Source organism: Ambystoma mexicanum, chromosome 12 (assembly GCF_040938575.1).
Source record: "Ambystoma mexicanum isolate Mex_15411 chromosome 12, UKY_AmexF1_1, whole genome shotgun sequence".
In the NCBI taxonomy this organism is placed as follows: Eukaryota; Metazoa; Chordata; class Amphibia; order Caudata; family Ambystomatidae; genus Ambystoma; species Ambystoma mexicanum.
In genome coordinates this window covers 671575304-671591111 of record NC_090936.1, presented here as the reverse complement: position 1 = coordinate 671591111, position 15808 = coordinate 671575304, and the positions used below count along the sequence as shown (strand labels likewise).

At 50.5% G+C, this 15808-nt stretch overlaps 1 protein-coding gene across 1 annotated transcript in view; it reads left to right on the top strand.

Moving 5' to 3' along the window:
- LRRK2 (leucine rich repeat kinase 2) overlaps positions 1-15808 on the top strand; it is a 2398611-nt gene that overhangs the window by 920740 nt on the left and 1462063 nt on the right. The window contains exon 22 of the mRNA XM_069629211.1: positions 511-559. Within this exon, the coding sequence (XP_069485312.1) occupies positions 511-559 (49 nt within the window). The remainder of the gene's footprint in view (positions 1-510; positions 560-15808) is intronic.

Sequence of the window (15808 nt, the reverse complement as noted above, 5' to 3'; positions counted from 1 at the left end):
TTAACACCTGTAACGGATACTGGAAATATAATTTAAGATGAAAATGGGACCATTGTCGGCTTTGCCAATGTGTGTGTATTCACATTGTTTGAGAATCATCTAGAGGCTGTCATTCTTTTGAAATCTGTATCTCATGTTATAATTACATGACGACATGTAATGTGTATCTATGTTTACAACCCAAAATATTCTTATGACTGCTCAGATACACAGCCTGTCTGAATGTAAATGTTTTGAGAGCGAGGGAGAAATTTGAGTTGCTATTGAATTGCAATTGCAGCCCATTTGGTTCCATTCCATAGAGGTAATAGAGGTAATCTAAAAACCTATTTGTGTAGATTCTGAAACTATAATTACATGAAATAATTCTGCTTGGTTAAGTGCCAGGCTGTATTCTGTGTTTTACCTAAGATAACAGCATTCCCACTTGCTGCGTATGTGCTTAAATTATGCAAGAAACAAAAGAATTGTGTATTGACTAAATATTGTGTATACATTTATTTCCACAAGGGACCCGTTGCAGATTACAATCCTTCAATGCGAAAAAAGCAAACTTCTGGTAAGTTTTTTATAATTGCATTTTAATTATTTAATCACTTCAGAGCTTTACATGTATTCAATTGACTTCTGTCCTGTTCAGCACTCGCACTACTACAAACCAGGAGCCGGCAAGATATACTTTCTTTGCCTTTTGTGGTCTGAGGTAAGGCTGTATACTCTCAGGAGGGGTCGTCTGACTGTGGTTCAGTAGCAACCCAAACAGTGCAGTATAACAGTCCAAAATAAAGCAATGTTCAATTAAGATTCTATAAAAATATAAATACTTCTATTAAACACACCATGTACAATATTGGCAAACTAGAAACACAGACACAAAACCCACCCCTGAGGAAAGAACACTGAATAAGCAAAGATAGCAAGATGCAGCACACGGAGTAACCAATCTGGGCTGTAAGGTAAGTTAGAATCACAATGTTTTTTAAAATGATAGGTTTGTATGTGTGACGTAACCAGTTTCTCTGACCCAAAAACGGCCCAAGGGGGCAGTTAGCAGTCAATAGTACCTTTTTGTGGTTCTTGGTGGTCCGACAGTGCCGAACCAGACTTCTTGGAAATGTGCGAGCAAATCAGAGATTCAAGAGTGCAAAAGGCAGCACCGGAGGGTCCTGATGGTTCGAAGGTGTTGAAAAGGCTCTTGAAAGACGGCACCAAGCAGTTCAGCAGTAAAAAAAACTCTGAACCCGGCTATCTTGGCTCTCAGGGTGCTGTTAGTCCCAACCCAAGGCGTCGTTCTGGTCTGTGTTTCCATTGGTGGTGTTAATCCAGTCAGCCCTTCTCCTCCCCGTCTCAGTAGGTGTATAGCTCTTAGTTTTGCAGACCTACACAGGTGTGTAGCATAGAGGTGGGTGTAAAAGATGTGAGGATGTTGGGTGAGTGGTGTCATACTGAGTTTCCCTTAGATGGCCATGCCTGTCCCCAGAGGGGGTGTGTCTACCCATGAGATCCTCCCATTTTGTACCACCCGCAGATGGACTATTTGGTAGGGGTCTCACCACCCTGGCCTCATGGGAAGGTGTTAGGGAGAATTCTCTTATAAGGCTAATTTCCCAAACCTAGTGATTCACCTAGCAGCTTTGCTGGATTTGTGCGGTTTGATTTTTTCTCCTGCTAAGAGTGAGACTCTTTTACTCCCACTCTTGGGCATGATTTGAGGTATGTCTCTGACTGTTTTGTGTGCTTATGGGCTATGGGGTTTTCTTTCTGCTCCATAGGGTATCATCTATTTTTTATGTGTGTGTTACACAGTACCCTCAGTGCAGTAACACAGGGGTGTCATAGTGACCCCCAATCATAGACTCCATACCCTGGGACTGACTACTGTCTCCCAGGGCATGTAAAATAACCATTGACGTTACTAGTCCTAAATTGTGAACAGAAGCAGTACAAACCATCATGTGGAAGTACTGGAAGGGGTTATATTGCCCCTGGGTCTGTTTTCAAGGGGGCACTGTCCAGTCCCCCCCTTGTCGAGTTTCTGGCTGGTGGCAGTGGTTACCACGTGAAATATTCCACCAGAATATTCTGTATGGGATTTTCCCATTGATTTTAAACGCACCACTTTTTGGTGCAATGTTAAAGATACCGCTGGTTTATTTATTTAATATTAAATTAAAGGTTGGGTCTTTTTGCCAGAACTCCTTTATAAAATGGCGTTCATGTCTGTCTCTGTAACTCCGACCAAGGTCGAGCCCTTTGTTCCACTTTTTGGCGGGCTTCTCCAGAGAATCCCTCCAAATGGTGCCACTCAGTGTGGGTTCCACAGGAAGTTGGAGGGGGGAATTTGGCACCCTGGACTGCGTTGCCTCGGCAACCCAAGTTGCACTCTACTCTGATTGGCCCAGTGGTGAGACGCCCGGCTCACCACTTAGCATGTGTGATTGACAGCTACGCTGATGAATGGGGGTTTTTCTGCATAAAAGCAGCGCCTTTGGGACTGGAACTTCAGAAGTCACCACAGGACCTAGGAATCCAAAGAGGGAAGAAGCTGAGCCATCTGCAACGACGAGACCACCGGTGAAGCCCTGCTGCAACTACCTCACCACTTTCCCGACGACAAGAGAAGATCTTCTGCTGGACAAGTCTTCTTCCTCTGAGCTGGTGGGACGAACTAGTTCGCCCTTTTCGCCTTCCAAAGACTTCTCTTGGTCGAATCGCCCGTGCCAAGCACCCCGGCTGCCGGATAGCCAAACTTCACCACTTTGACCGCGAATAAAAGGAACGCACCTTTTATTGACGAACTCTGTGGCTGGTTTCATCCCTGTGCAGTGCAATGACTCCACGTTTCCTCCTCAACAAGATCCTCTCTTCTCCTGGTTGAAACAAACTGCAACCACTGCCAGGAACAACTGCCACCGCTGGAGCCACCTCTCTGTTAAAGGTACTGTGTCCTGACTGGCCTCCCTTTCTTCGGTTTGCTCAAGGTGACCCTTAAATCCTTGGCTTGCCAACTGGGTTGGCCCCAGACCTTCTAACTTTACCTTCTTGAATCACCCCAACCTCTTTTGAACATTCTGCAAAGACTTTTTGTGCATTTTAAACCGTGTGATCCTGGGCACATTTCGCCTTGCTCCCTTTAAAGTGGGCCTGGCCTATGAACTTTGGCTCTACAGTATTTACTGCCTTTATTCCCTTGCTGAGAACTCCTAAAAGTGTTGGGATCTGTTTTATTTCTGTCCTCTGCCTTTGTCTCTCCCTTTAACTGAACTATTGGAGTGCCACCAGGTTATGCGCTCACATCTGTTTAACAAACTGTGATGTTTTAACTCTGACTTGTCTGATAGTTATCAAGGGAGGTGTGTGTACTTTACCTGACTGTGTTTTAACTTGCTTTTGATTTAGAGTGCTAGTATATTGCCTAAAGTGTGTTTTAAATAAATAATTATATACTTTTGATACAAAGCTCTGGTCAGTGTTTGTTTGCTCTACTGTGTTTTTAGCCCTTTTGTGTATACTCTATATACTGCCCTACTCTTCTTGAGAGAAGCCTGACTGCTCAGCCACAGCTACCAGGTAAATCTGGGTGGTGCAGACTGCTACCAATTGGGTTTACTGCTTACTCCTGTAATCTTAATCTTTATGCAGTGTTCCCCAAGGGAACTGCACAGGATTCTGCCTAACAGAAGGGGCTTCCCTCTGGGAGAAGTGACAACATTTAAGGATCCGTCCCAGCACTCAGGCCATGATATCCGCCTCTGTCCCAAGCAGCTCATTAAGAAGGTAGGAAATGCCAAGACTTGCCCGTAATTGAGGCCAATGGAATGAGTGGTCAGGATGCATGGTCCTACATGAAAGAGAGAAAGAAAGTTAATGTCTGCATTGAAACTTCCTTGTTTGGAAATGGCTTACACCCTTTGTTCACCAAATTGACAGTGGATTCAGGGGCAACCGTAAATTAAATGGACTACACCTTTGCCAAGACCCATCATGTTCCCTTCCACCGGAAGGAGTTCCCCAAACCCATTACTGCTGTTGTCAGAAATACTACTACTCCCTTCTCCACATTACTACTACCACCCGTCTGTCCACTTTTCTACTGCTTGTCCCTCCTCTCTATCATTACATCTCTCTCCTCAATACTACCCCCCTTTCTCCAGCATGGGGTCTGGCATGGATTCACATGCTCATGAATATTCCCCATCGTCAGGCTGGGAATCCTCGGTAAAGAAAGAATCAGTATCAGTTTCGTTTCTGATCTGTCTTTCGTAGTAGTAACCAATCACTGATCTCTGCGTCATACTGACCACAGCCAATGACTGCCCTCTACCTAAGCCCCGCCTCTGGCAGCCATCTTCAGATTTTTACCGCATGTTCAAGTGTTGGGATCCTTGTGCTATTGCTCTCGAGCGTTAGTGCTATTTTTTCACGTTTTTTTTCTCAAAAAATTATCTTTTTTCGGTCAAAAGAGCCTCAAGCTCCACCGTTTCTTCATCCGATCAACGGGGACCCATGTCGGATTCGTCTACGCCCCTCAAGGGTGAAGATTTCGTCAAGCCACGCTTTTGGAGGACTCCAGAAGTTTCTCAGGCCCATCTCGGACATGGCCCAGGAGAAGGGAAGCTCAACGCCCGGAAAGCTGTTCGGGGTCTGCCCTGGATGCCAGCTTCGTAATGTCTTCAAGGAGGACGAAAACTCCCTTTGCCTTTACTGCCTACATGAGGACAAGACGCACGTGGAGAAGGACTGTGCGTTTTGCGGCAATATGTCGGAGCGGACAATGAAGGACCGCCATCAACATCTCGCCAACTGGCTGGAGGGAAATAGCCCGTCAGGCGAGAAGAAGACCTTTGAGGGCGCCCCGGCGACGGGGGTCCAACAGAAGGCCAAGCACCGCGAGTCCGCTGGCACCGGGAGCGCCAAATGGTCGGGCTCTACGGGCGCCAGGCAGGGCGCGTCCTCCCCGACGCCATCAACCACGAGCCAACGCTCTGGCTCGGGTAAGAGGAAGGCCGAGCACCCGGCGAAACTCCTGGAGAGACCCCGGTCGTGCCCTAAGGCCCCGTCGGAGGGGGAGCGAGGTGGTGACCCTCCCCCCAAGGAGAAGGCGGTGAGCGCACCTAAACTGGTGAAAGCCTTGATCCATCCGGCCAAGGCCTCTATCGAGACGGGCCTGGCTCAGCCTGCGGAGGCTACACCAGTGGTGGCGACCCCGGGGCCCAGAATCTCCCTGCCACCACAGAGGGAGTCCTCTTTCATGCCCATCGACAGGACCCCCGTGAAAACTCCGACGGAGAAGAAAAAGGGGGGGCAGGGGTCGTCGTGGACTCGGCCTCAACCTCTGAGGAGGAGATGTTCGAAGTCTTAGGCCACGGCTCTGGCGTGGAAGAAGGCCATCCTGTCGGGAGGGACCCCGACGTGGAAGATGACAAGGGCGTCGAGGATGCCGACGGGGCTCCTGATCGCTCGTCGGATCTCCCTCAACCAGTGCAGCAAGACAACTCGGCGGCCATTTTGTTGGCTATACAGTCCTTATGCTCGGAGATAAGGACGAGACTGCCGTTACCACCAACGGAGGAACCGCTCCCGACGGGGGACCCGGAGCCAGGCCCTTCTGGGAGCCCTCCCCCTAAGAGAAGAAGGATTCATCCTCCACCTCCTTTTCAGCCATCGCGCCCTGTTCAGCCCTCCTCCCCGTCCATGACCCGTGGGGATGGTACGGGGACTGACACGGCCGCGACGGGTACAGACGACGAGGTTTACGACGAGGATCTCCCGTCGTCACCTCCCACCCGGGCTTCCCCGCCCGACGAGATTGGATCGTTTCACTCCATGATCGCCAGGGCATCCAAGCTTTTCCAGCTCTGCCCGGAAGAGAAGAAGGAAGGTTTCCTTTATCAACGGCGTGAGACCAAGAGGAAGACGGTCCTCGCTGTACCTCTACTAGATCACATTTGGGATGAGGGCCTCGCCCTCCTCAAGAACCCATCCACGACGCTGGCTAGAAGGGATCGGTACGAGAAGAAGTACCGTGTCCCGGACGCGGCCCCCTTGTGCCTTTGGGCACAGCCGACCCCGGACTCGGTCGTCTCCGCGGCGGCCAGGAAGAAAGCGGGGGGGCGCGGCCTCTTCGTCAACCTCCTCGCCGGACGGCGAGGGAAAGAAATTAGACACGATGGGATGCAGAGTCATCTCGTTGGCAGCGACGACGATTAAGGCGGCCAACGCCTTGGCTATCGTAGCCCGCTACGACAGGGAGTTGTGGTACAAACTGGCCCCCCTGCTGGACTTCCTACCAGACGACAAGAGGGCGGAAGCCCTAGAGATCTTGCAGGAAGGAGAGGTGGCATCGGACCACGCCATTACGATTGCGACGGACATCTCTGACACTGGATTTCGTCAGTTGGGCAATGGCGTGTGCCTTAGGCGGCGTGGATGGCTCAAGGCTACTGACTTCCGTCAGGACGTGCAGACCAGAGTCTTGGACATGCTGTTCGACGGAAACAACCTGTTTGGGAAAACAGTGGTCGATTCCCTTCAAGCCATCAAGGTGGACACGGAGACGGCCCGGGCTCTTGGGGTTCTCCAGCAACGGCGGCCGCCCTTTCGGAGCGGCGGAGGCAAACAGGGTGCCTCCAAAGGTTCCAGCGGCGGATATTCCACCTACCGTCAAGCGGCCCATTCGTCGTCACAGGAAGCTTACAGGGGACGAGGCAAGTCAGGCGGACCCCGCTGTCGTCGCCAAGGAGGACAAGGCGGCAAAGCCTCGTCGAAGCAGGACTGAACCGGCCGTGGGGTCGGGCCCCCACCGAAGCACCCCGGTGGGAGGCCGGCTGGCGAGCTTCGTCGGCGTGTGGGAGTCCATCTCCACCGACCGTTGGGTGCTGGACGCCCTAGCACAGGGTCACGCGCTCGAGTTGCTAAAGAGGTGCCCGTGCGTCCCCCCTGTGGCCAGGAAAGAACATCACGTCCCTCAACGTCTCTTGGAGGTAAAGGCGATGCTCAGGAAGGGCGCCATCGAGCTCGTCCCAAAGAGGCTTCGGGGCTCCGGAGTTTACTCAAGATACTTCCTCGTGAAGAAGAAGACGGGAGGATGGCGTCCCATCCTGGACCTACGACGACTGAACAAATTCATCAAGGCACAGAAGTTCTGGATGGTCACCCTCCAACACGTCCTGGGTCAACTGGAGGAGGGCGATTTCCTGTCGTCGTTGGATTTGGAGGATGCCTACTTCCATATCCCCATCCTAAAGGGACACCGAAAGTTTCTCAGGTTTGTGGTCCAAGGGCGTCACTACCAGTTCAGAGCCCTTCCCTTCGGATTGAGGTCGGCACCCAGGCTGTTCACCAAGTGCCTCGCACCGGTGGCGGCGCAGCTGCGCCGAGAGGGGATCCACGTCTACCCCTACCTGGACGACTGGCTCATCCGAGCGAAGACGAAGGAGCTCGCCGTGGAGCACACGGCAAGGACCGTCCAACTGCTCACGGACCTGGGATTCTCCATAAACTACGCCAAGTCCCACCTGGTGCCCGCGCAAGACGCACTGTTTCTGGGAGCGAAGCTCGACACACTGTCGCTTCTGGCCTCTCCGTCGGAGGAAAGGACGAGGGCCATCTTGGGCAAGGTGCAGCGGATGCTGGTTGCGGACGCGGCCAGGGTGAGGTCCATCAAGTCCCTCCTCGGAATGTCGTCGTCTTGCATTTATCTCATCCGCCTGTGCAGGCTCCGGATGCGCCCGTTGCAGGAGTTCCCGGACGCACGCTGGATCCAGACGACGGGCAGCTTCGAGGAGAGGATCACACTCGACGAGAGTTTCCGACGAGCGATCCGGTGGTGCGGCACCCGCGCGCATCTGACGGCGGGCATGGACTTCCAGACCCCCAGCCACCAGGAGACAGTGACCACGGATGCCTCCCTGGAAGGATGGGGAGCGCACACTGAAAATCTGCACGCGAGAGGCCTTTGGCTTCCGACGGAGAAGTCCCTTCATATCAACGTCCTGGAGCTCCGTGCAGTGTTTTGGGCCCTCAGGTCCTTTCTTCCGTCCCTCAAGGGCAAGGTGGTGAGGATCTTCACCGACAACACCACCACCATGTTCTACATCAGGAAGCAGGGCGGTACCAGATCCCCAGCCCTGTCCAAGGAGGCGCAGGATCTGTGGCATTGGGCAGTCGCCCAAGGGATGTTTCTGGTGCCGTTTCATCTGGCAGGGATAAAAAACACCATCGCCGACTCGCTCAGCAGAGAGCTGCGCTCGTGCCACGAGTGGGAACTACGACAGGATCTAGTGGACCGCCTATTCCGACGGTGGGGCACACCCCAGATCGATCTGTTCGGGAAGGCGACGAACTCCAAGTGCCGGAGGTTCTCCAGCAGGTTTCCCCAGCCGAGGAGCATGGGCGATGCTTTCTCGTTCCCCTGGGAGGGCCTGTTTCTATACGCGTTCCCTCCATTGCCATTACTGATCAGGCTCATCAACCAGCTCAGAGGTCACGGTGCAGGATGATCCTCGTCGCACCTGCGTGGCCGAGGCAGATATGGTTCCCGGACCTTCTGGACTTGTCGGCGTCCCCATCAATCAAGCTGCCAGTGGACGCGGATCTTCTCTCCAGGGAAGGAGGCGCCATCCTCCATCACGACCCGAAGTCGCTGAACTTGCAGGCCTGGCTCCTGCAGCGTTAGAGTTTGGATGATACGACATACCGGCCGACTGCAGAGAGGTTCTTGAAAGGCCAGGGCGTCCTCAACTCTTAAATGCTATGGACACAAATGGAAGAGGTTCTCTGTCTGGTGCCACGCACAGAAGATTAACCCTCTACGGATTACGGCTCCCCTGGTACTGCCGTACCTTCTGACGCTGGCCAAGGCTGGACTGGCGCACGCGTCCATCAAGATTAATCTTGCTGCGATCTCCCGATACACCAGAACCACGGGGCGGACGTCTTTGTGGTCTCATCGTCTAGTGAAAGAATTCATGAAGGGACTGTTCAGATCGTTCCCGCCGGTGAAGGCTCCGGCCCCGGCGTGGGAGCTCAACGTGGTGCTGACCAAGCTCATGGGACCTCCATTCGAGCCTCTGCACTCCGCTCTGTTGAAGTTCTTGTTGTGGAAAACAGCGTTTCTTGTGGCCATTACCTCCGCACGAAGAGTGGGAAAGATCCAGGCCCTTTCCTGCAAGCCCCCGTACTTGACTTTTCACGACACGAGGGTAGTGCTCAGGACGCACCCCTCCTTCATGCCCAAGGTGCCGTCGGACTTCCACCTCAACGAACCCTTGGTGTTGCCTGTTTTCTTCCCGTCGCCTTCGTCGCCGGCCGAAAGGACTTTGCACTCGCTGGATGTGGCTAGAGCGCTGAAGTTCTACGTGGACCGCACAAAGAGTTTTCGGAACACGTCCCAACTTTTTGTGAACTTTGGACCTGTCAATCAGGGGAAGGCTCTCTCAAAGGCCTCCATTTCCAGATGGCTCTCCGGCTGTATCATGTACTGTCATTGGTTGGCAAACCGACCGCTGCCTGGCTGTCCGAGAGCCCATTCCACCAGAGCGATCGCAGCTACCACGGCATTCCTATCTGGTGTGCCCTTGCTGGACATCTGCAGGGCTGCTACGTGGAGGTCGACGCACACCTTCACGAAATTCTACTGTTTCGATCGGGATTCCAGGGAGGAGTCCAGGGTCGGCCAAGCAGTGCTGCGCAACCTGTTCGCTTAAGGTGAGCCTGGTGAGGAGGTAAGAATTGCTTAATGTTGAGTTTGATGTAATGCTTAATGTTGAGCCTTTGCCACCTCCCGTGGTTGTGCATGTGTGTACTGCTATGTATTCTTTATTCATGAGCATGTGAATCCATGCCAGACCCCATGCTGGAGAAGGAACAAGTTACTTACCTGTAACTGTTGTTCTCCAGCATGGGTCTCTCATGGATTCACATGCGAACCCTCCCGCCTACCCCTCTGCGGCTCTTCACTTGGTCATACTGCCACTTCACGTGCTACCAAATCTGAAGATGGCTGCCAGAGGCGGGGCTTAGGTAGAGGGCAGTCATTAGCTGTGGTCAGTATGACGCAGAGATCAGTGATTGGTTACTACTACGAAAGACAGATCAGAAACAAAACTGATACTGATTTTTTCTTTACCGAGGATTCCCAGCCTGACGACGGGGAATATTCATGAGCATGTGAATCCATGCCAGACCCATGCTGGAGAACAACAGTTACAGGTAAGTAACTTGTTCCCTCTCCCACACCTTCTTTCACCGTCACCATCCTTTCACCATCCCCTTTTGCTTATCAGACACTTCCTGCTCCATCAGTCTTACTCTCACACCTTCCACGTACACTCACAACACTACATACCTTTATCACAGTATCCATTACCTCACCTTGTAAACTCCTGCAACGATTCTCCACCATGGCCTCCCCTGCTGTAATTCCTCGCCTGGTCTCGGTCTTTCTCCTTCCTTGACCTCACCCAAATACACGCGCTGTTGGCGCTCTGCATGCCTATGCAGCTGGGATCATTCTGCTTGCTGAAGACTTCTGCCTCCTGGAGGTCTAACACTCTCATCTAGTCGGGTACTCCCTCTCCCCTCCGCGGGGGTCTTGCAATGTGCTGGGAGAGACCTAGACCGATTGATGAGCATCGTGGAATTGGGCAAAATAAGGTGGTAGTGGTGTCAAACAAGAAGGAACAAAAAGAAGGGACAGGGCTTGCAGCTCTCCTAACTGCCACCTTCCACCTCTGGGCAAATAATGGCTTTGGCATTCTCGCTGGTAGGCCTCCCACCCGAGGCTGAGAGAGGTCCCCATCACGTATTGACAGAAGAGGTTTACTGACTCTGTCAACTCTTTTAAGACCCATTGCATTTTTAGTGCCCCATTGTGTAAATAAAACCTTGTATGAATCTAGCTCTGATGTGCGTTTTGTGGAATCAAGTTTACTTTGTGGCACAGATAGCATTTTCATTCACTTTATTTGACTTAAGTGCCCTATTTTATGATGACTCGGAAAGGCCCAAAAGGATATTGCTGGTGACTTACCCGGGAGATGGTGGAATAGTAGAACACTAGTTTGGCAAGTGTAGAGTATGGAGGGGACTAAACCCAGTTATTACTGCTCTCTACCCATTTTGGTTGTGCTAACTCAAGCAGACTAGATGTTTTGGGGGGTTTGTTGTCCCTCATGCATTATGTTCAAAATGAAAGCACTTAAAATTGTTTCTCAGAGTCTGTCTCAATATTAGATTTCTTGACCTTGTTTTCATGGTGCTTCCCAATAATAGTGTATACTCTGTTTTTATCTGTAAGCACCTCAATACTTAGTTCATCAAACAACTGAAATTCTACTAGTTAATCAATGTACTTTATCAGTGTTTCACTTCAAAGTACAATAAAAAAACATATAGTGGTAATAAAAATAAACGCTTATGTTCTAAAAACAAAATTCTTAGTTCATACACATCAATTTTGTACATTATTTTAAAATTGGTTATGGCAGGGTAGAACAGCAAAATATTTCTAAAACGTAGCCTATTGAAATACCATGAACAATTTCTGCCACGGTATAGAATGGAAGTATATTGGCGACCTCACTTAACCAAAGGAGTCTTTTTTTAAACTATTAAGATAATGAAGCCCTAAGAGTAAAAAACCAAGGGTTTTCTTAGCAACAATAGAGCACAAAATCACTTCCTTTCCTTGTTATGGTGCGTGGTGGATATTACTTCCTTTTTGTAATAAGTGTCCCCACACACACATAGGCAATCCATCTCATACTGGTCTACACCTGCCCATCTCCCTGTTGCTCTTAACGGAAATATGGCTGGTCTAAGCCTTCTGTCTTTTACGGAATTAAGAACGTTTGCAGCCCTCATTACTGGGGTTTATGAGTAAGGAGGCCCATAGTAATTTTCTAGAAGAAATATCTTCCTGCTTTACATAGAGATATTGTAGCAATGCCAGCTTCATCATTCCCTTCATTTACTGTGAGATGCAAGGAATGGGATATGATCAAAGAGGACTCATGGTGCTTGCCATAAACTTTTATTAAATAATAAAGGGGTTGGAAAAGGCCTCACTGTCCCTGATCGAGGTATTTCCCTACCTCAAGTGAACACTGTGGGCCTGTCCTGTGCCAAAATGTCCAAAGCAAAAATGTCCTGTTTGCAAAATATCCTATCGTAGCCTTCACACTCTAAAAGTAACTCTTAAGGTGCTAAGGGTTCAACAAAAAAATATAAATCCAACAAGTGTTCCAAATGTATAATGTTCACAGTTCCAGGCAATGGCTCCCTTCCCCAAATTATTTCCACCAAACAAAAGTTCAAAAGAATAACCAAGATCTGTGTAGCTCAAGAGGATAACTCCCCTCCACTTGCTGTTGCAATTTACTACAGGGGAAATGTAACGCTCACCTGATTCCCGCAGAGGCGCCGGTCTTGACTGGGTGAATGCTGTATCTTCAAAGGTGATGTGTAACACACGGTTGGCTCTTTGGGCTGGACCTCTGTGCACTGTATGTCTGACTCGAAGAGTAAGATGTCTTAGGTAAGTGAACGCCGAGCTCTCCATCTGCCTCGGGGCAGGGTGCCGTAACCAGTTTCTTCACTGGATAAGGGTGCAGGCCTCTTGACCTCAGAGGACTGCTGTCCGTCGTTAACTGCACGAACGGTAAGTTCTGGGCACTTCAAATGTCTTAAAAGTCTTTTGTAATGATATCTCTTGTTTTGCAGGGTTCCGGCGATGGCGGATGGCAGGCTAATGAGAGTTGAGGATCGAACCCGCGTGAGGAATAGAAGCGCCTGGAAGCACGTAAGTAAGCGCTTGTAGCCTGCTTCACGATGCACACTAACTGTCCCTTTTATCTTGCTTTTTTATCATGTTCGGAGCTTTAGAGAAGCTGAAGGGTGCTGGAATACCCACTGGATTCGGCGTGGGAAGGAGTAATGGCACGTGAGTAATAAAGTTGCCCAATGTCTTTAAACGCACCTTCTTTTGTCTTTCAGATGCGGGATGCAGCGCCGAAGGCCTCCGGAGCGTGCGAAGAGCTGGCTTTTGTCTTTCAGATGCCGGAATGCAGTGCGAAGACCTCCGGAGCATGGGAAGAGTAGGTAAGCCTTTGTCTTTCAGATGCCAGAATGCAGCGCGAGGCGTTGGTGACAGCCGATGGACCAGGTAAGGGATGCGCTGCCACTGAAGACCGTAGTGCTAACCTGTTCTTTCTTTGTCTTTACAGGTGCTGCTGAAGACTGGTTTCCAGGATGGTAAGCCTTTGTTCCCTTAGGCCCAGGATCAGAAACAGAAGACACGATGAGCGTTCTGCTGCAGAGAATGCAGAATAACACAAAGCAAGATTCATCCATCGGGTGTGGTTTATATAGCCTCCTGTAGTGCTTAGGTGTCTCCTTCCACAGCCACGCCTAGGTAAGAAAAGAGTTCCTGCTTTCCAGAAGAGTTCCAGTGTTCTGAACCTAGGGAGTGGCTCCTGCCCCACCCAACAGGAAAAGTAGTCCCAAACAGAAGAGGATCAGGGGTTCAACTGGCAGGTAAGTAAGCAGCATGGTCTGCTGCAGGTAAGTCCACCCAAGCATTATGAGCCCGGCGCTTCCAGCGCTGGGACTGGGCCTCTTTATGAGCCTGGTGCCACTGGCGCCAGGACAGGGTCCAAAAGGTCCCAATTGGGACTGGCTGGCACTCAGAACCGGGGTTATGGGTCTGCTTCCAAGGGAGTCGGGCAAGTCCTGATCTTTTGGAAGCAGAGATCATGACAGGAAATTACTCCTTTCCCCAGGTTCTTTTCACATTCAACGTAATCCAAAATTCCTAAGGGTATGAATCTTCTTTGGGGTTCACTGACTCACAAAACACACCTGGTAACTGCCAGGTTTTTTCATATAGTTCTTGATACTATGAGTGTGGGTCCCAGACTCGCAAAACACCAGGTATACTCTCCTGCCAGGTTCCTTTCCGCATTCACTGCAATTCACTTCACCCACTTGCCTTTGCCTGGTATGTTCTCTTGCCATGATTTTCTTTATGCAGTTCGCTTTACACACATGGCTTTACCTGGTATTCTCTCCTGCCAGGACCCTATCATAGAATGCTCCTTTGACTTCTCTTCTTGGTCTTCCCTAAGTTCATACCGTAGGTTCCTGACCACAGTCCCACTGTCTAGGGCTTCTAATTCTGACAGTGCTTTGTTGTTGTGACCCTTTCTCTTAGCACACCAGTTGCTTTATTCCACTCTCTCTGTGTCCCTGACTCTGAATTGGGTTCTTCTCCGGCTCTTGTGGCTTTTTCTGACCCTGCAGGCACCTCTGGCAGGTTTCCATTCCTCTGTCGGCCTCCCAGCTCCCTCGGCTGTCAGGAAGAGCTGCTTGCTTCCATTTACCTCACTGAAACCTCCACGGAGATCCACTGGGAGCTTTGCTCATCAGGCTGCCTTGCAGCTCCATCTCCTGCACATATGCCGTACTCCCGGTCTCTCTGCTTGGTTGTCCTCAGAACAGATGGGTAAGAAGACGGCAGACTCAATGCTTCTCTTTCCGGCATGGGTGTAAACCCTATCGGGCCAAATCGGATTCTTCCAGCTACTAGACTGATGCTGGTTCTCATTGGGAGTATTCATCATTGCTTCTTGCCTCATCCTCGTCTTAGTTTTTGTCACTTTGTTTGCTATCTGAATTGTCAACAGGGATAATGGCAGTATAAACTAAAGGCATTTGAGCATGGGGAATGGAGGGAATATTCCTGAAAGGGGGAGGGGGGGTACCATGTCTCGCTTGATGTCATGTCCTCCCACTTGAGGGTTGCTTCCCCCCCATGTGGTCCTTCCCCCAAATACCGCCCCCAGGGTCAGGATCAGGTACCAGCAGCTGTCCCCTGGCCACATGAGGAGAGGCTATTGTGATGAATCAGAGGTGATCATCCCAAAAACCCTGGCCTGGGTCCACTACTCATGTGGCCTGGGAAAGGCAGGCACTACCTGATCCTAATCCTGACCCTGGGGATGGTGTGCTGTGGGACGATCACATTGGTGGGGGGTGGGGGACTCAAGTCTGGAGATTTGGGAGAACCCTCTAGCCACCTTCCCTAATGACCCTGCAATCTTTATGGCATATTGTAAAATTGAAGACTTTGATGTTAAAAAGAATAGGAACATTAGGTTCTTCAAGTCCCATAATGCTCTTAGTACTGAGATGAGATATAGGGTTTTAGAGTTGCAGAACTGAATTGTGCAGTCTAGTTTTTGTATGACCCACACCTGAGCAGAACCTTTGAATATTTAAAGCCCCTTCAGGTGCAGGCCATTGGAATGAAGTGTAGTGGGAGCAGCAGAAGAAAGAGGATGCTGGGACTGCTACTCTGTTGTCAGCAGGACACGGTGCTGAGAGTCACAGGCGTACAGAATCCTGAATGCAGAGAACGTGTATCAGGAAGTGGTGCTGCGACTAGCTGTCCTCTAGAAGAGAGAAGCACTCCGATTTCTGCAGCCTACTCTGGTCGGTGGAATTCACTGGAGTATGCAAGGAGCAAAGAAGGCTCCCTTTCTATGAGGCATGAGCACCGGGAGTGCTGCCGGAGCTGTCCGACGCCCAAACCGCCCTGACAAAGAATGAAGTTAAAGCAGCAGCATGCCCAAAGTAAGCTCAGACAAAGACCGGTGAGTTGGCCTTCACTAGGTGACCCTGGGGTGCTCTGGAATAGACCGCTGGTTAAAAATAATTATTTTGAATACTGAACTGTTGAACTAAAGCATTTTTGGTGTAATTCGTGTTGGAAGAGACTGAGTGAAACAATATTTTAACCACCCTTGCC